The sequence below is a fragment of the Antrostomus carolinensis genome, unplaced genomic scaffold (genome assembly GCF_000700745.2).
Source record: "Antrostomus carolinensis isolate BGI_N321 unplaced genomic scaffold, ASM70074v2 scaffold906, whole genome shotgun sequence".
In the NCBI taxonomy this organism is placed as follows: Eukaryota; Metazoa; Chordata; class Aves; order Caprimulgiformes; family Caprimulgidae; genus Antrostomus; species Antrostomus carolinensis.
The window spans coordinates 13676-39008 of record NW_010320932.1 but is presented as its reverse complement, the minus strand read 5'-3'; the positions used below and the strand labels follow the sequence as shown (position 1 = coordinate 39008).

The 25333-nt window shown below is 34.4% G+C and overlaps 1 protein-coding gene across 1 annotated transcript in view; it reads right to left on the bottom strand.

Moving 5' to 3' along the window:
• LOC104526295 (cytoplasmic dynein 2 heavy chain 1-like) overlaps positions 1-25333 on the bottom strand; it is a gene marked incomplete at both ends in the record, with an annotated part of 47516 nt that overhangs the window by 9406 nt on the left and 12777 nt on the right. Inside the window, 3 exons of the mRNA XM_010169715.1 lie at positions 7092-7181; positions 10160-10369; positions 17364-17480. Of these exons, the coding sequence (XP_010168017.1) occupies positions 7092-7181; positions 10160-10369; positions 17364-17480 (417 nt within the window). The remainder of the gene's footprint in view (positions 1-7091; positions 7182-10159; positions 10370-17363; positions 17481-25333) is intronic.

Below are 25333 nucleotides of genomic sequence, written 5' to 3'. Positions count from 1 at the left end.
AATAAAGGATTTTGAATAGATTGCTTATTATTAATAGACATAGTATTTGTGTCAATATAGTGGTGATCAGAAAAGCAAGTTACTGCAACAGAGATGTCTAGAAAAAAGCAAAGTAGATTGATGGAATGTACCTGCAAATTGGTGTATTAGCATGTGTTGCAGCCTTCTCATTTATTAATGTCTGGAATTTAAAATTACCAAAGTCTTTGACAGCATAAAATAAGGAGATTTATTTTCATATGTAAATGATAATAATCTTTTCTACCACTTGTACTATAATTAACCTTTTCTTGCTTGAGCTTTTCTCAGACAAGACTAGCCATTTTACTCTGCTTTGTCTTTTGCACACAGCTTAATCCTTGATAAAGAAAAGAGATACAATGAAAACCAAGTTATTAGAAACTGAGCAATATACACTTTAAATTTTAACAACTTAAATGCATATAGTTTTTAATACTTTGTCATTGTATCTTTGCAGATTTCTTCCTGTATTGTGAAAAAGTATCTTGTAGCTTAAATAGAAAAATCAATGAATGGTGATTATTTTATTAGAGTAAATAAAGTGTATCACCTACAGCTTTAAATCTTACATAATACATGGCACATAAATACTCACTTGCATCCATAGAAGAAATACAGAACACTAAGTCTAGATCTTTTAAATTTAAACTGAGTTTAGAAAAAAGGATAATTTTCTTTAAAATAAGGTAATTCCTCAGAAAGTACATAAAGACAATGGCCTGTGTTTTTCCTCTTTTTTTATGCAACACTTATAAAAATCTTTTTATGACTTTTTACAATCAGAGAGCTGAACAAATGGTTAGTGGTGTGATAGAGGATGCTGCTCAAAGTTTTGCTTACAAGGTAGCATCTCATAATTAAAAAAGAATAGTCATTCTCCCAAAACATGCATAGAATTCTGAGAGTTTAATCAACAGAGACTGAACTCTGTTGAAACAGATTACTTCTCAAAACATTTAAGCCTGATATTTATAGAAAAGCCCATAACTTGTGGATGTCTCCATTTCACAGAGCAGCTAAACTTAATAGGGATTAACCTTCAACAACTCACAATGAAGCCAAACAAAATGCAAATAGAGATATTCTTCCTTTTCCAATGTTGCTTTTAAAAACTGCTTTTCCATGTATAAAGCAAATAGTTTTCCCAAAACATCAGCTAATCCATGCTCATTGACAAACAAAAAAATATTTCAATTTAAACCAGCAAAGTTTGTAGATTTAATGTGAAAACTCACTGTATTCTGCAGAAAAATAATAATTTCACTACAAGAAATGGTGATTTCAGTACCTCTGGAAAGTAAAGTCTTGAACTGGTGCACAAAACAAAAAGGAAAGCTTAAGGAATCCTTTCACTTCAGGCATCCAGTCATGAATGCAGCTTTCTGTAACTCACAGGAGTACAGGAGCATAAGAAACATTTCAGCTTCTGCTTTAGCTTCCTTGGAAACTAGACTACACTTCGGTGGACAACTCCTATGACCCATGCAAGTCCAATATTTTAATCTTACATCCATGTGGCCTCCTGTTTGAATGGTGTATCTTTATAATGCACTACTACTCCATACCAGCCACTACTTAATAAATACAATCTAACTGAAACAGTGATTAAAAAGGGACATGATACAGCAGCTGGATCTATCAGAGCTTCAAAATTGCCTCTTACATGAGACACAAAGAAAACAGCTACATTTTTATAGTATTACTTACAAATTTCCAATTTTTAACAAGCAGTTATCACTTAGATAAAAGGTCTTGAAAGATGTATCCTAGGTGATAAGTTCTGAACAAACTGGAATCATGCTGCAACATGATGAGAGATCTGTGAGCCAATTAAGGTTCAGTTTCTTAGCAGATAATGTTAGGCTGCAGTTGTATTTTTGTTTTGATATTAATGACAGCTGAAGAGGAGAAGCCAAGAAAATCAACAGGAAAATGCTAATCCTTCAGAATGAAGTGGAAATTTGAATTTAAATAATGGAATGGGTGGATTTTAAGTACAATATTTTTCCAAATTTTTGGAATTTGGAAATATTTGAATATTTAATTTAATATTTGAATACTAAATCTCAAATATTCTGCACTGTACAGATACCTAGGCAACAGCTATTCAAATAGAGAGTGAGTGATGAGAGGAACAATGACAGGTGGGGAACACAGCCAACCTAATCCATCTGAATCAGCTACTTCTAAGACCATAAAAGACAAACCATTAAGCTATTGTCTCTCCTGCAAGTTCTGCTAAGGCAATCTATTAGAAAAAACCTCTAAATGCTATGCAAACTAAGTGGGATTACTTAAAAGGGTATAAGCCTTATTATGTAGTGCCCAAGTGGGTGAATTTGGGGACTGAACATGACAATTCGGGGATTGTACAAGATTTATTATGGGATATTTAGGGGAAGGGCCAAAGGTGGGGAAAGGTGGATGGGGGATGAACAAGAATGAGAAAACAAAGAAAGAGGTATAAAAGGGCAGGTTGCATGTAGGGAGGCTGCTCTTCACCACACTTTGGCCAACCTTGTACCTGATCACCAAAGTTGGTCCTATCCTCCTCTTAATCTCTATTTTTAGGTTGGGTTTGGGGGGTTTGTTTGGGGTTTTTTTGGTTGTTTTTTTGTTTTGGTTTGGTTTGGTTTTTTTGTGCAAGTGTGTTCTCTGTGTGGGGAAAAGGAATTAACTCGAAAACTTCCAGCAGTACCAGCCAGCAGGAAGATGAAAGGTCTGGGAATTGTGTTCTACAGACTGAGGGACTGGAAGCAAGACAGTGGAGAAACTAAAAATCAGCAAGATTTGTGAAGGGTGTTTTCCTTGAACAGTGAACCACAGAAATAGGATAGGGCTGTTTGTGCTGCCTGTTGATGCAGCTGCCTGTAAAGGTACAGCCCTCCTCTGTCAGTCTGCCCATGGTCGGCTGTGCCTGTACAGAGTATGTGTGCGTGCCTACCCTGGGATTCACGCTCAGCTTCTATTTCTCAGGTTTATGTGCATATCATCTACTGCTGCAGTAAGACTGATTTATAGATTGGTCCTTAAGAGTTCTTTAACTCAGTCAAAATTGAGAGGACTTTACTTCTTTGGCTTTCTAAGAGCAGACTTTCTGCCTGTTATCAGTGAAAGAAAATTTAAGTTCTTTGCCTAGATGCCTTGGGTGTGAAGGAAGAATCCTTTGTCTCCTATTCCCAGAAGGTTTTCTAGTAGATTCAGCAGGCAATTTCCAGGAGTTTAAACCTCACATACCTTGAGTGTTCAATCTACCTTTCTAGTGCCCTAATTGTTAAAAACAGGAATAGTAAGGGTTCCAAAACAGAAACAAAGTCAGTCTACCTCAAATAGTAAGAGAGAAGTAAAATAGTGAAAATTTTATACTGAGGGGTCAAACTAGTGTTGAAATTAAATATTATTACCCTAGATTTCACTCAGGATGGGAAGGGACAAAAGATTACAGCATCCTAGAGAGATACATACAAGTCTCTCGATAAAATATGAAATATAACTTTTATACAGACTATAAGTACTCTATAGATAAACACACATTTCCAACAAAAACTTTCATAACTTATGCAAATAAAAACTTTCAGTATTCATAAAAATTTCCTTGATTACAACTTTGAAATTAGTGTTTATGATTCTGAGGTCAAGTAGTCTTCATTTTCAGTGTATGCTGTAAGCCTTTTAGCAGCTGTCTGACCAAACAGCCATCCAAAGGAAGAACTGTTTTTGCAGATGACTTAAAAGCATTTATAAGATCTTTTTGGAATAAAAGAAGGGTTTTTTTGGAAGAAGTGAAATAAAGCTCTTCATTCAGTTATTGCAGAAACAAAGAAGTTCCAATTTATTGACCTGAAACAGTTTTTCAATTTTGATATTCAACTGACATTTGCCTGGGCTGCTGTTTTACCTCTTAATAGCTGTAGTTCTGGGTCTCTTTTCTCTCTTTCTCTCCTGCTGGTATCAACAGCCATGAGAAGACACTTATCTACAGACTGAGATAGACTTAAATTCCATTATATACTGATGTATATTTAATGCTGCCTCAAGAGAGGGAAACCACAGAACACATTTAAGATGCCACCGTGACGAAACTGGGAGTCTAAGAATCAAGAATTACAACTAACACAAAGATCTGTGATGATCCATAAGCTTCATATCTTAATGTTGATAGCAAAGAAATCACTGTAGACAGATAAGCTGAAACACAATATTGTAATGTTCAATGCCAGCATTGCTAATTGAAAGCATTCAGAGCTCTTCATCTTAGAAGAATTTTCCATAGACAGATTTTTTGTTTTAATTAAGCAAAATCTAACATCCAAATATTAGAACTTCCACCTGGGAAGAAATCACACATTTCCATCAGCTCTATCACCACAGCATAATACACAGCAAAACATAGCTCTGTTGCATTTTGCCTATATGGATTTGTTCACACTTTAAGTAGGCAAATTTCCTTTTTTTATTTTGCTTTTACTGAGTGGATTCAGACCTGAGAAATGCAACACCTGTTGGGTTTTTTGTCTCTTGTTGTGTAATGCTCTCAGAACATCTTTACACTTCTATAAATTCTGCTATAATTATTCTACCATCTGGCCTGTATTTTGGTTTCCTCCCCATCCCCATTAAATGTCTGTAACAAAGCAGTTGCTTTTATTATTTTCTGCACTGGTAGCAAACACCTTGACAAGATGTCAGCTTTTAACTAATACCCTAAGTAGAGAATTACTGCATCCTTAGTAGATGCAATCTTTCAGTACATCTTTGATGTTACAAGGTCTCCTATTTTCCTCTTGAAAAATACCTAAATCAAACCTGTCTCAAACAGTTAAGGTAGAAGTCAGTATCTTATAGTGAATGAAAAAGATGGAGGTATGAGTAACTATCAAAAAACCATAATGATGGAGTTGGTCACATAAAACTAAATCAATCCAAAATATGGCCTATATTGAAATATAAATCTGAAGATAATTTTCAGAGAAATGAGAAAATCTTTACTGAAGCCTTTATTGAATTTCTGAATACTAAATCTAGAAGTAACTAATGATTAATTACACTTACAAAATCAATAATGAAAAGTCACAAAAAAGGGAAGTTATTTAAAAAATTACCAGGGCTAATAAAAACCTTGGTGTACTATGCACAAATACAAATTGGAATCATATTTGAGGAAAAAGATTATGCAACTGAAATGCATAATTAGAAATAATCAACATTTTTCTGGTAAAATACATACAAAAATAAAACCATAGAAATTGTATTTCAGATGTAATCTGATTAGAAGCTTGAGAAGCAAAACAGACTGATGATATATTATTAAGAATTGCTTCAAATACAACTGTACTACATATTTGACAAGAATATATATAAAAAACTTAAGAATCAGTATTTGTCATCTCTCACTACTTTCTTTTGTCCCTGACAAAAAAATTAACACAATTTACTGCTTAAGGATACAGTTGAATATCTACTGTACAGCTCTGCCTCAATAACCTGTACCTCACTTACAGTAAATACGTGTTTAAAATTTTAAGTTATTTCTTCATAATAGCTTTAATAAAAATGAGTAAGCCAAATGTACAATTTTATCAGCAGTTTGAACAAAGAGAAAGCAAGATTAATGTAATGGTAATATAATGCAGCACGTTTTTCAATAGCTGCCTGGTGTAATATATGGAAATGAAAACTTTTTTGAATATGCTTTGCTGAAAATCATCTATTACTGTTAACACTAATTCCATCCTGTTACTCTTTGTCACATTATCTCCACTTTGTATGGGAGGTGCACACTACACAGAAGCTTGAACTCTAATCTCAGACCTCCATTTAACAAAAAATCATGTAAGTAGGAAAATGGATTTTGCTAACAACTAAATAAAGGTAAAAGTTACAAAATGCAAGGCACTCTTGAAGATTATGAACGCTGCTGACTCAGCTACAAATTATGGGGTTTTTTATAATAATAACTATAATAGGCAAAAAACAGAAGGGACTAAGTTCAACTCTAGTTATGTGACCAAATAACATATGAACGTGCATTATAACTTGTTGCTACATATACATTCACACTTTATTATTTATAATTTGAACCTTTTTGTGAAGGAAAGGATAAAGAAAAACTAAGTATTAGCCAAAAGAAATGGTTTGTATAACAAGAATCTTATTAATGCTTTGGAAATATCAATTTGATAGTTTCTTTAGAAAAAGTAATGCCTAGAAATCACGTGCCCCTCAAATATTCCTTCTAAATCTTAAAGTCCATGCTGATGTTTATAGAAATCATCATCATACCTCATTGGACAAGACTGTGTTAATCAAGGTCAACATCAGTAGCATTGTATTGCCTGGAGGTAATAATAGACCTTTCCCTCCTAAAGGAACATTCCTGTCTGTAAGGTTCTCACAGTTCCCTCTCTAAGTATCCAAAATGAAGAAATCTGCTTCTTTAAATGCTAATTAATTTGGATAATTTTTTTTTTTATTTGTTTGTCTATTATCTTGAATATATGTCTTCTGTCAATTAAAGTATAGCTAGGTTTACCTTAACTAAAAATTATCTTCTTCACTGTCAGACTCTGGATTGACAGAGCTGTTTTCAGACTATGCACGTTCAGTTATAGCCCCCTGCAAATCTGGAGATTGCAGATATTTTATTTATTTGCTTCAAAGACTAGTCTTGTATGAATTTCCACATTACCTCTATTAGAATTGATTCACGTAACTCTCTACCAGATTAAAGAGTGTGTCTTGACTTAGATGTAAAGATTCATCTGAGTAAATGAATCTATCTTTTTTCCCCACAGTTCATCAGAAAGACTAATGACTAATCTAAGGTGTAAATCTATTGTAAATCTATTGTGAAGCAACTAACAACATTATGGTATTGAAAGTTACTGACTTCAAATTGCTCAGTCTGCTGTCTTCACATTTCTCATCTATCTTTAATTTTTACCTGCCTTTTCACACATGTAAAACTCTTTGGGATTTGAGTTTGGAAAGGTCTACTGTAGTGCAATTCATATAATATACCATGCCACTGAACACCAGCATAGAGAGGTAAAATGACTCTTTAAAATTACCTGTATAGCAAGTGCTCGAGCTACAAGACTTCTAAGATACTGTAAAGGATCTTCTGGACCTTCCCACTTGCTTTGCCAGGCGAGGGGACACTGAAATAAAAATATATTTAATGAAAGTATCCATTTCAAAACCATCACCATTACATCTTAAAATAGCAATTTGAATGAAATTAAATAATCCAGAGATTAAATACATCTACAAAGATAAAAGGCAATACAAGTAATATAATGATCAAAGAATACAACCATGTATAGGAAGGTCATATTCCTGCTAATTCTTTATGTGGCTCACAGAGATACAGTGCTGATGGAGAACTTACAAGAATCTCTGCTTTTTAATAAGGAAACACCAGTAGGTTCCACAAACACTTCAAAAAGGTCTAAATCGATTCTTTCCTGCAAAGCCACAATGGCACCTTTCAACTGCAGCCACAGGTTCCCACTCCTTTGCTGCTGCTTCCTCAGACTTGAACATGCAGTTGCATGGCTCTGTGGTGAAGTGAATCTAGTACAATTCCTCCACATGATTATTTTCTCATCATCTTAAAATGTTTATAGAATACCTAAGAATAAAATCATGCAAGACTTCCCCATACAAATTTGTCGTTGACTTTAAAAAGGAAGTCTTAAAAGATCTTCTGTTGGATTCCCTCTTTATAAAATAAGGATAAAAACATTAATTGTGCCTACTCCACGGGAATCCGTAAAACACACTGAAATTGACTGCAAGATTCCCCTACTTATGTGAAAAAGAACTGAAGTAAATCATTACCTGGGGAATATTGCACTATACAGATAATGTTGAACAGTGTAAACAGTTTATACTGTTTAATGTTTACAGTTGCATTTTCAAGGAGGTTCACAATCTAATAGCATATGTGCTGAAAAGATTTTCAAAATCTAATCACGGAAGTTCATAAGAAAAACTATCTTTCAAAGTAAATCCTCAATGTGTACATTTTATAGATAAAAACCTGAAAATATCTGGATCTGGGAACACTAATTGATAATGCATTCAGTAAACTAGAATACATAAAAGACAATTAATAAAGCACAGTTAACTGCATGCTTTTTGCATAATTATAATTTTTTAAAAACTTTTTGTATTTGAAACTATTATCAACACATTTTTGCAGATTCTTCTGCTAGATATGAATTTACAGGCAGCTCACCAATCTATCATTTAGAAGGCATTCACCTACTGTTGCTAATGGATCACCCTAAATTACTCTAAGTTTAAAGTAATAGATTAGCTAATTGTTAGTATGGAAGCATACTTCAGATGTACACTAGCATATCAATTTTGCATGAACAATGCACATCTCTGAAACCATTAGAATTCACACAGTTACTGAGTTTCACATTTCTGTTGGTAATCTAGGAGCTTCTTTAGGTGCTATCATCTTAAAAGAACTATAACCTTGGTGCTTTTAAAAGATAAGTTTTAAAATTAGTCCTTTGCTACATAACGTGTGACCATGCTAAACTAAACAAGATCAGTGTATAGAAAATACACCAAAAAAATCACTTTAAGATGATAAATATAGTGGCATTTAGTTGCCATGAGGGTTAGCTGCCATGCCAAGAACATGGCATTAAGACTCTCTGGTGGGCTGCTGAAAAGAGTGCTTTGTGGTCACAATCCAATAAAGTAATTTGTGTCAAGGTAAGTAGGTAAGTAAGCAGATGAAATGCCAGAAACACTTTGTTCAATATATCAGAAAGGACTGAACTGATGTCTGTGAGAGATAAAAATGCATAGAATCTTTAAGTACATTTTTGTGATTGATCAGCTTCATAGCTCCTGCTGCTTCCAATTTAAGCGTGCAGCTTAAGCTCACAAGCAAGCCATACTCTTTGCTCAGTAACAAGGAATATAATTGTAAATACTAAAAAACGACGATTACATCTATCATTTGCATTTACTATGACTTGTACTCAGCACCATTTTCTACTACACAGTCAAAACATGTTTAAAAAGGCAATGAGATTGCTAACATGAAAATATTAATTTACTATAATTGTACTGCATTTTTGCTAACAAATGCTGTCTTGTGAATCTGAAAAGACAAATAATTTAATTATTGTTTTAATTAGAAATTTGATAGATCAATAAATGCATAACAATCTTTTTAATGGTACTTGTTCCTCCCATGAAGATAAACAAGATATGAATAGGAATTACCATTCATAGTAGGGCCAATCTCAATATCTATGCATTGGCATCAACAAAATTTATTAATTGCTGCAGGTGAAACAAAACCACAGAGTGTCACGTCAATGTTTAACTAACTTTGGAATCCAGTTATCTAGCTATTAGTGACAGAGCATGTAAATTTGCAGTCACTAATTGTACCAGTTTCTAAACATGTCCAGTTTGATGCCAGAAAACGGAGAAAGTCAAATTTTGGTTTCTTTTTTTGTATATCAAGAATACAGAGTGAGATGACAGGTTGAAATGATAGGCAAAGCTTGTCTGGTGTGATATGGCAATAATCCATACTAAATAAATGCAGAGAGCAAATTGTGATTACAACTGCAGTAAAACCTGTGATAGTTTCACTGGACTAGCCCTTGGCTAGCAGCCAACACAGTTGTTCACCCACTTCCCCTCTATCCAACTCTATCCTAGCAAAACCAGGACAACTCTAAATTTTAAGAAACTGTAAAAATGAAAAAAAAAGGACAGATTTACATGTTTACATATTACTGGCTAATATATTTGACTTATCTAGTATTATTTGGTATTTGAAATGGAAATATTATTCCACAACTTCTAATCTTATCAGATTTGTCCTTAAGAGAAAGCTTGATAAAAGTATAATATACTCAGAAGCTTCTGCAAGTACTTGAAGCAACATTTTTCTGGGTTTTCATTCTAGAAAAATCATGGTTTTGGTTTAGAGTCACCATCAATAAAAGAACTCCATTTCACATTGCTTTTTTAGAGTCTCTATCAATAAAATAACATAGAGCAAAGGGTGACATGAAAATATGTATCAGAATTTTGTTCAATTTCCTTGTTTTTTTCAGTGCTTATAATGTAAATTCATGACAAGATGACTTACCTTCTGATTTAGCAGAGCACTTGCTAGTCTTTGTACTTCAGAACTCAGTAATGAGGTACCTCTGATGACTTTACTTAAAGAAGCAAGTGACTGATGGACACTTTGCACAAGGCGAATGGCACTGAATTGTTCCAGAGTAATGAATGATAAGATTGGAGACCCTTGTTGCTCCACAGGAGGAGACATCTTCTGATGAATCAGGTTAGAATTCTAAAAAAATTAATGTGATGTCCAGTTAATAAATTCAGGGGAAACTACTATGTTATACAGCATATTATTTGTTTAATTCATAATACTCTATACGATCTCGTTAGCCTTGAAGTAATTCAGATATTCCCCATTTTCTGACACTGGATTTAAACTACAATGATACTTTCAGTGTTATCTGTGAGATGTTCAATAGAGGCACTACTGTTTTGAGACAACGCTGTCTACTGAATTACTTCCAAAGTACTGGAATTTATGAAAAATCTTCACTTAGCTGAATCACTGCTTTTAGCATTTGTGTTAATATGTAAATATAAAAAGCAGTAGTGTACTCAGCATAACAAGATTGGATTGAGTACTATAAACCCCACTGCCAGATACAGCTCTTGCTTTGATAAAGACTAGTTCAATTTGGAAGCAAAATAAATGCAAATAAATAATAAATTAAAAAATACATATAATATTATATGTAAATATTAAGTAACTCAGACTCTGAGAGGTACTGCTGCACTGAGAGGTACTGCTGCTCTCACATTGACATTTTTATTTCTACCATTCAATTCCATTCCATTCCAGCCACTGAAAATCCAAATTTACTCAATAATTTAAAGAGATGGTATCATTTTGCAAAACTTAATTCATATGCAGCTTATTAAATAAATATACTTTAGCATGTGTTCTGAAACTGCTGACTTGACATGTGACAAGATGCTGCACTGAATTCCAGTTATGGAATTTAAACCTTTATTGGAAAATTCTACAAGGCACAAATGCAAAAAGACAACCCTAGCCTTTGGGAAAAAAATGTTTTGCTATTTCAATTTCTAGTAAATTATTAAAGGCAAAATCAGATTTTACTTCCTCTGAAGTATTTCCTCTTAAAGTAACAAGTAGTTTTGATTTTTTTTCAGATTAAATAAACTTCTGAATTTTCACATAGCATCTTGCTTTCCAGAACATACAGGAAGTCTGCCTCCATAATCATCCTCAGGCACTGCAAGTTTGTAAGAATTTTCATATATTTTTCATTTCAAGTTCATACTGCACTCAACAACCAAGAAAAAATATGAGAAAACTTAAGTGAAAGTGTAATACAGATACTTTGGTTTATGACTGATGGAAAAATGAAGGATAAGTTCCTTCCCACATTATAAAAAAGATACACAACAAAGTTATTTACCGTTCCAAGTGTAAGACACATACAGTATTTAGAAACATTATGTTTTGCATTTTGTCTTTCCATGCATCCTAAAATCACATTACCAGTTTCACTCCAATTTTTTCTGAGACCATACTTTGTTCAATATATATAAAATGCAATGTAAAACTAACACAAGCTAGATGATCATTTCTTTTTGGAGTATTTAATTGCACAAAAAAGGAAGAACAAAGACATTGTAACTTGTAGGTTTTGCTCAGTCTTTCACATATACTGTCTTAATTCACGAAAAAATTACTGAAAGAGAAGACCTCTAAATTCTTCAATACCGTCCTTTACATAACAGTCTCCCATGAATTGCATATTCATTTCATCATTCTTTTTAATGCTTTCTCCTGAGAATTTGTTAAAACAACCCATCTGTCATTTTTTATAGGAAAATTAAACATGAATACTGATAGCAGCTTATACATTTAATGTGCTATTACATTCCCTTAAAATCCATTATGTATATAACTCACATCAGCTTTAAAAATATCCTCATGACCTGCTTGGGAATTAAGATGAAGAACTGCTGAAGTACTGAGTACTTTTCCTAATCGCAAGAAACTGAAGGTAGGTTCTAATCTTTAACATTAAATACTATATTATGCTACCAATATTAAATTAGGTGTATTTTGAGACTTTGATCATTTTCCCTCTTTCATTTCTGTACTTTTTACTCAGTACAATATAAGACTTCATATAGTCTCACCTAAGCTAATCCAGATCTTTTCTTTGTTACCTTCCTAAATTCAAGCTTTTTCAAACTCCAATATGTTCTGAAAATTGCCCCCTCAGAAATGTAGCAAATATAACGACAATAAACTCATATACCTCCACTAGTTTTGCATTTGATTAAAAATTCAGTTTTGGTGGTGGTGGGTTTTAGAAATTGCCATTGGCCTTTTGTTGTACCTATTCTGCCTCCTCCTTTGAGTCTCTCTGCCTATTATTTATTATATTTCTGTTTATTACACAATTTTTTCATTGTTGAAAATACAAAAAAGAATGGTCCTATATTTCTGCTTCACTGATTTTCCTTGGTGGAAAAAACATTGATCTTTTGTTAAAGCTGAAGTTCCTAATGTTTTAGATAAAAAAGCAACAACCCATTAATTTTCAAAACTACTTTTACAATTGTCATGCAACATTATGCAACTTTGTCTTCAGTTTACAAACACGACAAAAGGTACAAACACATCATGACAGCTTATGACCATATATTCAGCAAAAGTCATTTTGAAGCAGTTGCTTCCAAATTTTTATTATGGGTGGGCTCTATAATATTCATGGAAGTATTAAAGAGTTTCAGAAAAATGCATCCACCTTACAACGAAAGCATAGCACCGATTCCTGTCTCTCTTTACTCATGACAGATAGCCATTCGGACATGTCATAGTTTCACTGGGCTAGCCCTTGGCTAGCAGCCAACACAGCCCTTCACCCACTCGCCCTCCACCCCCAGGGGACAAGGCAGAGGATTGGCGGCAAGGGTGAGGAGATGCATAGGTTGAGATAAAAACAATTTAATAACAGAAATAAAAGAAAACTTAAAATAATTCTAATATTAAAATAGTAGTGATAACAACAGTAACAAAATATACAAATGAGTGATACTCAGTGCAACTGCTCACCACCTGCTGACCAAGCCCAGCCTGTTCCCAGATACTGATCCCATAGGAGCAACAATCCCGAACTGAAACCATGTTCCTGGAAGACCGAGAGCCCAAGCGAAAGCCAGAAAGAGTCAAAAGAGGGAGAGACCCTCACTAATATATGTGATGTGATATGACATGGAATATCTCATGGGTATACCCAATCCCGAACTGAAACCATGTTCCTGGAAGACCGAGAGCCCAAGCGAAAGCCAGAAAGAGTCAAAAGAGGGAGAGACCCTCACTAATATATGTGATGTGATATGACATGGAATATCTCATGGGTATACCCAAATGTCAATTTATCTTATTAATTTAAATATTCCTCGCCCCCATTAAATATTGCACTTGTAGAATAAAAGAACAAAAAGTCCTTCACTTCAATCCACAAAAATGCCAACACTGGTATGTTACCAGTGTCTCTTTCATAACAAATCCCAGGCTGAAAGCAAAACGCAGCACTGTTCTAACTACTGAAAAAGAAACCCAGCTCTGTTCCAGCTAAAAACCAGGACAAGACATGAAACATTTATGCAGTCCTATTGCGTCCTGATATTTTTGTACTTCTCTGAAAAATATCATATGATGGGCAATGCCTGAGTTCCATTGGACAGAGATTTCCAACTGATCCAGTTATGTGGCAATTAAGTGCTTATACAGGTCCTGATCTACAGTCTGTAATGGCAGAAGGTCATGTGGGAAGAGAACGGACACCAGGACACAGGCTGGCTGAATTACTCTGATGGCCCAGCCCTGGCCAACAGGCTGTAGTGGGCTGTCCTTCCACATTAAGGAAGATTTAAAAAAAAAAAATTGTGTAACATTTTTTTTGACAAGTTATTTAGTGATGGCTTCATTTTCAGTAAACAGTCTTTCATGCAAACTTATAATGAGTGTCTGAGTATTTACAATACAATTCTGTATTCCTCCCACATAAGCTATCCCCACTTCCTTCTCTTCACTTCCTTTTTACATTGGAGTTTTGGCAGGAGCTCCTTGCTCATCCATGCAGGCCTCCTGCTGCTATTACTTGACTTCCTGCATTTTGAGATTGACCACTGAGCTTAGAGGAGGTACTCCTTGAAAAGCAAACAGCTCTCCAGGACTGCTCTCCGGGACAGTGTCCCATGGGTTCTTTGAAGCAGGTCCCTGAATTGGACAAGGTCTAGTTTCCTAAAGTCTAGGGTCATCATCCTCTTTTTGCTTGTTTCCCTCCTCTCATAATCTTGAGGTTCACCATCTCATGATCACTGTAAAAAAGGTTGCCCCCACCCTTCACATCCTCAACAAGTTCTTCCTTCTTGGCAAGAACGAGATCCCACAGAGTGCTTCCCCTTACTGATTCCTCCATCATCTGAGTCAGGAATTTGTCATCCATGCACTACAGAAACCTTCCTGGACTGCTTGTGCCCTGCTACACTGTCCTTCCAGAAGATATTAGGGTGGGTAAATTCCCCTACAAAGACCAGGCTCTGAGAATGTCAGGCTTCTTCCAGGCATGTGAAAAAGGTCTCATCTTCCTCTTTCTGATCAGGTGGCCCATAGCAGACACCCACCATAATGTTGACTTCTAATCCTAATTCACAAACTCTCAGCTGAACCCTACACAAGGTCAAAGGCCATCCCATTCTAAATGAGATCTTCCAAAGATAAAGAAATTAATCTGCTAACAGCACAAAAATATTAGAAAATCAAAGAAAGCTCAAGATAATATAGGAGGCTTTTTTTTTTTAAGGTATTATGAGCAGTAAAAATGTAGTAAAAACACAGAGATATTGAATAATTAATTTTTCTGTATTTAAGATTAAGCAAAATAGATAGGTACCACAGCCTTTATTTCAGGCAAGCATCTAGTGACACTTGGGATGTCTCATTCTGCTTCTAGATGCCACTCTAGCAGACCACAGGTGGTTTCTTAAATAGTGCTAGAAGCCTAATTTTTAGGAAATCAAATTAAGCCCTTATGACACCATCGATCAAAGAGAGCATTTTACATCTCTAAAGAAAGTTCTCAGACAGCGTGGTAAAAAATGGCTATTTTCAAATCAACAAATCCAAAAGTCAGAAAGAAACCAGCTGCTCAGTCCTCCGAATGAGACAAGATACAGGGTAGCTCACAGGAGGAAACTGAAGAATGGCAGGATGGTCAGTGGTAAGGGATTAGCCAGAGATTACCCAGACATTATAAATCAGTCAGGCTGATGCTAATCCTTAGTGAAGAGATTGATTTTGTAGCTAAACCAGAGGCCTCCTGCATCCACAGAAGTACTGCACTCTAAGCATAAGATTTAGTTAATATTATCATTTTTTAACCCAAACATAATACAGTAAGCATAGCAAACAATACAGACAATTTTTGTACCCAATAGTCCTGTAAAAAAAAAAGAAAAAAAAAATTGCTTTTGCTAGGAACAGGCCACACTAACTAGGTCTCATGCTAACTGTGCAGGGCCCCAGTACTGGCCTTCTAGACTTTTTATCAACTCGTTAAGAGAGCTTGCTGTTTGAAAGGGAATTCAGTAGCAGGTATCTTGTGTGATGATATGAAGTTGAAGCGTGGGACAGTAGTGAAGGTCTTGAAAGTATGGGCACAGTCTGAAAAGAGAGGCCCAAGAAATATAAACAAGATGATGATGGCCACCTACTGGTCATTGAGGAAGGGCAACATAAAGAATTAAAAGGAGCTCCCAGATTTGAGAACAACAGTAGAGGAGAAAGATGAGTCCTGTGTCAGGTCCAGCTTCCTTTATCAGCGACCTCTCAGGCTTGATTACCTCCACCTGGGTGACTAAGAACGTCAAGGACCATAGACACTAGTGGTGACTATGTGGATTCAGCTTCATGGTACTGCATACTCACAGCTATTTTATGACACAAGTTTTAAAGAATATGTCCTTTGAATTTGCAGTGCTAATGATTAATAAAGAACTAGCCATTAGCAACATGTGCTGTTAATGAGTATTAATGTACTGCAGTTTTGTTTTACTGTTTAAAACTGGCCTCATTTATCAGTTCTCCAAACACTACAATCAAACTCTCTAATTTTCTGATTGCATATGTATACACATATATGCAACAATTTCATCTGAGCTCTTCTAAGGAAGGTCTGCAGGCCTAAAAGTCTATTTATCTCTAGTCAGTAAGATACGATGGAATGTATCACATTGAACTATATTGCTTTTTCTTACAGGATCACAGACCTGGTCAACAGTGGTCCACGTTCAGAGGCCACAGATTTGAATAAAAAACCCAAAAGATTATTTTGGCAAAAACATGATGTACCATACACTTAGCATGAAAATTTAATGAGAGATTTCAAAATGTAATGGTAAATTTTAATCTGCACCTCATGTCACTTCTTTGTATGTGGTTATTTGAGTAAGGGAAAGGGTTTTCTCATTTCATTGCTGTTGTGTACCAGACATGTTTTTAGGCCACTATGTCTGTGATCTATTACTTATCACCGAGGAGAAAAATAATGGCCACAAGTCTAGGTAGGCACCTAGCATGAGGTGAGAGGGATCCTTCCCAGGTATGCATACTATCTGCATTTCAAAGAGAATTTGCACACATTACAGCTAAACTGACACCCACATTAAGAATTCAATGGCTGGAAATCAAGGTTCACAATATATGTAAAACACCACCACCAAACTGGACCAACCCAGAACAATAAAGGAACAAAAAGCAAGTGATACTGGATATTGCAAGCATTGTAGCAAGGATTTTAATGAATGTCAATTTAAAGCTAGTACCATAGTACAATATTATATAGGAAAAACTAATTTAATATTTAAAATCATTAAACATTGTATTATGAATATTAGAAAAATGAAGAGACTAAATTCTGATCTAAAATATATTAGTGTTCTTCTTGGAAACACATACAAGATGTTAGTCTCATATCTTGTGGGTGTGGTCTTACTTCCATATAGAGGAAAAAAAATTATAATCTATTATCCCACATACAGACTTCATAAGTCATTACATACATGTAACATTGTATTTCCCACCTCAAATGCATTTAATTTACTTTTTCACTTCTTATGTTTCAATATTCAAGATAATTCCTTAAACCCTATCTTTAATGTAGTTACCAGTGGAAAGAAAAAAAACCTTTTCAAATTAGCTACTTTCCTACCTGATTAAGTTTCTTCCATAGGTTGAGAACAGGAGAAAGTTCAGTAGACCATATTTCTCTGTCAAATTTGCAGCCAGCAGTTACTGACCTGCTCAGCATCCGAAGCTGTGAAATGACCTGAGTGATGAGAATAAAAATGCAAATCTTGAAGAAGGATAAACAAATTTCTTTTAATACAAAAATGTGATACAATAGCAAATACTCTGATTTATCTATGAACTATACTTTGCTGCATACTTGACTACTAATAATGATCTATTCAGAACACAAATAATACCCATATCCATATATAAAACATACTTGAGCCTCATTCATATTAAGCCCAAAACAAACAAACAAAAAAAATCCATATTTTTCTTATCAGTTATTTTATTTGTCCAACTATAATTTTAAAACTATTGAGGTGTATAATTAATTAAAAAATTTTCTTTTTCACAAAATCTACAGACAAAATTCAAGCTCTACCTTTAGCTATGCTCCCTCTGTAATTAAAAAAAAGAGAAACAAAAACCCAAATATATTACTAAATACACATAGTATCCATCAGGCATCAAAACTCCAAGACCATTATAATCAATTCATTCTGATCTCCCACAGATCTCTTAGATACCTCAAATTATTTAAATGCATATTTATTAGTTTAAAGAAAATAAGTAAGCAATTAAAAGAATAATTGCAAAATTTTCAGAAAGATGAGGAGCTTCCAGTTTATTAGGTTCAACTGTCTTTTACTGTTAATAACGCTGGTAACTCCACACATAAACTGATCAAATATATGTGTACTTTTATAAAGAAAGAATACTGAAATTAAAATTCTTCTGTGATATTGCAGTCTGTCCCTTAAACTGCATATAAAACTCCTGGTATTTTTAGGTATTTTAGCTAAATTTAGGGTTTTTTCACAATGCTTTTTTTGCAAGACATGTTAGAGAACAACTTACTAGTTCTCTCCTCTTTTGCTTGACTTCCAAGAATTTAATTTGATAATAAAAAATGTATTATTCAGAAAGACTGGACTACTTAATTGTTAGACAGAGTGAAGAAGGAAGTTGTTTATACTGAGTTTTGACTTATTTTCTATTACTGACGATGTGCAATCATGTAGTGTTTTCTTTTCTTTTGTTTTTAAATTTTCTTTCACTGAAGCAAACAATAGCTTCTTATTTACCAGCTTTAATAGAGACTATGAAGCACTACAAGACTATAGTACACTCAACTATTTTTAACTTCTATAGCATATAATTTTGTTCTTATATTAAATGTTTTACAAGACTTAAAACAAGACATGAATATACATAAAGTTTAAATATATAAAATTATCTGCATAACATATCAACTTATATTTAAAAAATAAGTTTTAAAATATTTTTAATTAAGCTAAAATAGTATTATTTTTAATTAAAGGCTCACTTCTTACTACAATGTTAATTCTGAAAAAAATCTTTTTAGTTCCCTCAGAAATGACAATATAATCTGTTGTCCTAGAGAATTATGCATAATCTGTGATTCCAGATCTCAGAAATTATAAAAATAGGATTTTTATTTCTCTGTTATACTTAAGGAATTAAAAGTGAAATGAATTCCAAGTCCTAAAATCCACTCTTAGTTGATGAAAATCAGTCTATTGCAATAAATTACTTTAGTCACGACCCTGCAATTTGGTTTGCCAAGAGGAACAGCACGCATACCTAATGAATATCTGTAAGATGCATCTTTAATAAAAACCTTACTTTTGTCTAGTCTGAAGTAACCTGCCAGAAAGGAAGGGAAGGAGAAGTTTCAGTCAAGGCAAAGGAGTGAACAGAGCTTTGCCTAGGAACAGGTTATGAGCCAGCTGAGGGTAGAGATCGGAGGACAGACCAATACAGGTGGTGCTTTAGTAGGTGTGTGCTGCAGCCTCCTTGATCAAGAAAGTAGAGGAAGTCTTCTTCTGACAGCCTGAAGCAGCCCAACAATCACAGGTCTTCATACTCATGAGAGACTTCAACCAATCCAGTATCCGCCATCATGGCAATATGACAGGGTGCAAGGAATGCAGATTTCTAGAATTTGTTGAAGACAATTTCTTTATACAGGCAATGTATAAAGAAACCAGTGGAGATGCTCTACTGAGTATGTTGTTAATAAACAATGAAGAACTGGTAGAAGATGTGAAGGTTGAGGGCAGCCTTGGCTGCACCAACCACAAGATTGTGGAGTTTAAAATCCTCAGAGAAACGAGCAAGGCAAATAGTAGAATCACAACTCTAAGGAGAGCAGATTTTAGCCTAGTCAGGGATCTTCTTGGCAGGATTGAATGGGCAACTGCCCTAGGAGGGCAAAGGGGGCCAGGACAGTTGGTCAGTCTTCAAGAACAAATTCCTCAAAGCACAAGAACATTCCGTTCTGATGTGCAGGAAGCAAGTACGATAGACAAGCCAAAGAACAAGCGTGGCAGAAGATCAATATGGATGAAAAGGAAGCTAGTGATCTCAAATGTAAAAAGGTAATCCACAGAAGATGGGAGCAGGGATGGACTACCCAGCAGGGATAAAAAGACATTGCTCCATTTTCTTAGGATGGAGTGAGGAAAGCCAAATCTCAGCTGGGTTTAAAACTAGCAAGGGATGTGAAGGCCTACAAGAAGGGCTTCTGCAAGTAATCTGGAAGGTTAAGAAAATATGAGCCATTGCTCAGTGTAGCTTCTGTTATGGAAAGTACTGTTTCATCCTCTTATTCTCATAATTTTAAACTTTAATAATTCTTTGTGTGCTCCAGCTATTGTGCATAGCAGAAAAGATTCTTGTTTAATTTAGCGAAAAATTATTTTCTCTGATTAATGTTTTGATCATAGTATCTTTATCATTCCTGTTATTCTTCCTCCTTTTCACTCTGCACACATGCGGAGTTCTGACAAGCAATACAGATAATAAACACACATTTGTGCCTTCCAGATATCATTCTTTTAGCTATAGTTCTGGCTCTTATAATTTGTTTTTGGATAGTTGCCTGCCATCATTTGCAAAGAAATAAAACATTTATATCAAATATACTTTAACTGGTAATCCAGTATGCAGTACTTCATATTAAATTGTATATTTATATTTTCATATGTTTATAAAGCTGCAAAAAGTTTATGTGATTGCTTTGTGAATAAGGGGGATTGAAAACATTATTTTTTAAAGTGCCTTCATAGGTATAAACACTTACATACAGCTGAAATGAATTTGAGAAGTAGTGACTGCAAGGTCAAGTAATTAAAATATTTTCTAACTCTAGTGTATAGGGTTAGCTGTTTCTTTCTAATTATCTAATTATAGAATTTGCCAATATAATTTAAAAAGGAATTTCACTATCTATCCATTAATTCAATCTTTGTTCTTCAGTGCATCTATATCTGTTTCTACTTTGTATATTTTATCAAAGTAGCTCAAATATATTGGGATGCAATTACCAATAGTTAAGCACTTAAAAGTATTGAGACAAAAGAAATGAAGTTTTAACTCTCAGTGTTCTAGAGTACTGTAACATACTGGGATCTTTATCAAAAGTTCATGGAAATTCTTTAACTCTTTCTAGTTAATCCCATTTCTTTTCTCAAATACAACAGGCATGATGGTAGCATAATTTAGTACTGAAGTTTCCACGACAGCACACTGTTTTCAACTGACTGTAATTTTTTAAAAAATAATGGGTTGGACTGAAACTTTGTATGCTGGTGGATCGTTCAGCCTGAATACTGTTTGTAAATTTTAGCCTAGAATAGTCATTAACCTTCAAGAAACAGAGGAAAATACATTTTAGCCATGACAAAGGGCCTGTAGCAATAGGACAAGGAGTAATGGTTTTAAACTAAGAGAGGGGAGATTAAGACTACATATAAGGAAGAAATTTTTTACAGTGACAGTGGGGAAACACTGGAACAGGTTGTCTAGGGAGGTGGTAGAAGCCCCATCCCTGGAAATGTTCAAGGTCATATTGGACGGGGCTCTGAGCAACCTGCTCTAGTTGAAGATGTCCCTGCTCGCTGCAGGGGGCTGGACTAAATAATCTTTAAAGGTCCCTTCCAATCCAAACCATTCTATGATTCTAATCTTTAAATGCTCACCTTTGTTACTGCAACATATTCTTTTAATAATTATATAATAAATTACATACTAAAAGCTCTTATATGTTGTACTAGCCCAGTCCAAATGTACATCTAAATATTTTCAATAATGATAAGAGTGAAAAAATCTACCTTAAAGCAGGAAAACAGTACCATAAATGAAAATATGAGAACAGTGGAAAGAAAGATAATAAAAATATAAAAGCAATCGCCAATAACGGTCTGTTTAAAGAAGGGTGAGAAGATTATTCAGAATCATGAGAAGCTGTCTGTTTTAAGTAAGGTCAACTATTCATAACAGTATTTATACAAAACAATTCAGCAGAGTAATTTATTTAGGAACAGTGCATCTAATAACTATGAACAGCATACAAGAACTGCTACTGAACTCTTAGGGGAAAATTCATACATTATATGGTTTTTTTGCATTGTGAGCACAGAAAAATATAAACTGCATTCATTAATAAAAGTGGGGTAGTCAAAATTAAAATGTCAATTTATTTACCTAGTTATTAAATTAATTGTCCATCTCATTTTTTTAATCTATTGCATATTTTATGGGTTTCTGTGGATATATGCTGCTATGATATTGACCAATATATTATAGTAAAAAACTCATAAATTTAGAGAAATTAAGAGAGAATGAGAAGCAATAAAAACAATGAATGATCCCATATGGCTTCATATGGAACTACTAAAAAGTCATATTTGACCTGAAAATTAAAATAAAAATTAATAGTAAATAAAAATGAGGAAATGTCAATATTTTAACTTTTCCCTCCCTAGAACTTAGATAAAAACAGATTTCTAGAAAGACAAAATCTATTTCTGTTCTTCACTCATGCACAAGATAAGGAAAAAGTCTTGCCTTGAGTAATTCACAGCTACTGCAAAAACTGCCACTTCACAAATACAATATATCATAAACACAGGCTTAGATATAAGTCTTGTATTTATTTCATAAGCAATCTATCCTACAAATCATATAACAAAATCAAATTTCACACACAGTATTACAATTTGAAAAAGAGAAAAATAATAAAGTCAGAAATATATTGTGAAATTCTATGTCACTGAATTAAAAAAAAATCTAGGATCAATCATTTCTGAGCTACATATGATTACTGTTCTATGCACACAAAACAGAAAAGATTTGCCAGTCAGATAACTGCTATTTTTTTCAAGACTGTAGAACAGATAAAAGGATTTTTATTTTTGTATAAAAGCTAACAAACTCCTCTCAGTAAATCTATAGACAATGTCAAAGCAGATACTCTGCTGCCATCTACCAGTTTTAAAAGGATGTAGTCTAAGCACAGAAACTACTTCTATGTTTCATTTCTCTGAATGAAACAATATATCCCTTTACATAGTTGTTCAAGGAGTTATTTCTGTTTTCATAAGACTTCACAGCTCAAACTAAAATATGAAGTTATAGTCACTGTGGTAAATAACAGGAAAGCAATAACTCAGTGCAATGCAACTAAGTCTTCATTGTGTCAAGAGAGGGAATGGGTTTTGGTTTGATGTGCCTTCTGACAGAACTACATGCTTCCTTACTGCTCCTCATAGTTTGGCTGCAGTTACCCACCTGGCTCTGAAAGTAGTCTAAGACTGAACTGCCAAAGAAACCTCTCTGACTTTCAGTTTCCCTGTGTCCCTCACCCTTCCTGCAAGAACAGGGTCCATGGAGGTTGTTAGGAGGAAGGTATTTTCATGGCATTCATAACCAAATCATTCAAAGTGCATGTGGATGAGTAAGAAACAGTGTAGGTCTACACTTGCCCTTTTGTTGTTCCCTCAAGGCCACCTCAAAGCTGCACTTTCAATCAATAAGGATGTGAAGTAGGACTGGACTCAGTACAAAGATACATGCCTTCTTAATCAAAATACAAAGCAAATGAGGGAAAAATATTGACACTGCCTTTATCTTCCTTTATACTGAACAGGATCATACACCTTTGATGCCAGGAAGATCCTCTGTAGAGTAGGGGTTCAGTGGAGGAGGAAAGAATATCAGCCGGATGCTGCAGATGGACAGCACAAACCCACTGCTGACCCAGCCAGCACTCTAGTTGCACCTTCTCCCAGAGAATAACTAGGGGTTTTACTCTGTAGAAGTCCCCAGAATACATATTAACTGGAGAAAATGATGATAAAAGGAAGGCCAGAGGAGGTGGTTGACCTTAGCTAATTACAGACCCTGACAAAATTTAAGAAAACTGGAAAATTGTATCTCTAGAAGAGAACAAACTTCTCATGTGCAAGGCATCAATATATTCTCATATACATAGCACCATTCCTATGGGAAATATTAAGATTACTTGAAGTATTGCATTTATTCACTGCAATGGTAAAAAGTTGTGTTTTCCATACTGTGGGTTCCACTCCGTTATGTGGCACGGCACATTTCTTTCATGCAGCACCACAAGTATATACAAAATAATCCACATATTTTAAAAATTCTTGTTCAGTACTGAGATCACTCAATTGCATGGTAATAATAAATACCGTTTGGCATTACTCATCAATGTCTGCTAGAGCCTGCCTATTAGTCATGTATTTGTGATGTGGGATGCATTTAATAAATGTCAGTAATTATATGCTCTGTACAGATGATACAGGGTTACATAAATGCTAGATTATTTTAAGAAAATAGAGTTATGTTCATCCTGACATCTATAGCAATAACATAACAAGTTCAAGAATAATTTCAATTGCATGCTTTTCAATAATTATACCCATATTACTCTATACGGCATGATTAGAATTATGGAGTAGCAGCATATATAAAATTAGGTACCAGTGCTCAGAGTCCTGCTGAGCTAAATTTTGAAAGAGGAAATTTAGTCTATTGATGAACACACAAGAAACTACAGCTATCATTATATTACAATTGCACCTTAAAAAATAACCACACACCACAGACACACTATTCTATTTCAAGCAGAAACACTACAGTCAGATGTATGACTCCAATATTAGGTGGACATACTCATCCTAACTTTTCTTTACCTAACTTGGGTAATAACAGTAGTGGAGACTTGGTGTATAACCTCAAGCATGATCCAACAATCTGAGTTCCAGGTGTCCTTGTACACCCTCCCCTGCACATGCTGTCTCTGTTGCTGTCATTAACAAGGTAAAAACCAGCACTGAAACTGTACTACAATTATACCTCTAACTACAGTTTTAGGAAGAGAGAGAGAAGTTTTAATCTAAGTAAACAAGATATGCAAGGAATGCTGAGTGGGAAGAGGTAGAAAATCAGCCAGTGACTTGCTAAAAATAAGAGCAGGTCAGCAACTAAGTTTAAAAAAAAAAAAAAAAAGAATCCAAGGATAAAATGCTGTTTTAGTGAAGTCAATTAGAACGTCACAATTACACTTAATGAGGCAAAATTCAATTTACGTTTCCTGACCCTGGTTCTTACCTTGTTTGCCTTACTACATTTCCCTGCGCTGTTTTCCATTATTAATTTACTATTAATTTTAATTCAATAAGTATTCATCACAAAATAAAAAATAGCTATAAAAAAGATAACTGTGCTTGTCTACAAAATTTCTAAGTTTCAAGCACAGACTGAAGAGCAACAGTAATTATTTTAAATGACTACTATATTTAGCTGCTACACTAAGGTATGATGAGCTATTCCTTGTGATTTCTAATAGATTTCATTAAAGAAACTGTTGTTTCTCTTTAAGCAATCACATCTATTAAAAATGCATTCAGTGTGAGATTTCTGTGCTAGTATATTTTCTGTAGAGTATACAGTTAGGCAACATGCTTTTTGCCTGATTTTGAAAATAAGTAGGAATACAGACACAGGTCATTTCTACACACTTTTAAATACTCTCTATAACAATGTGCATTCTACTCCTGT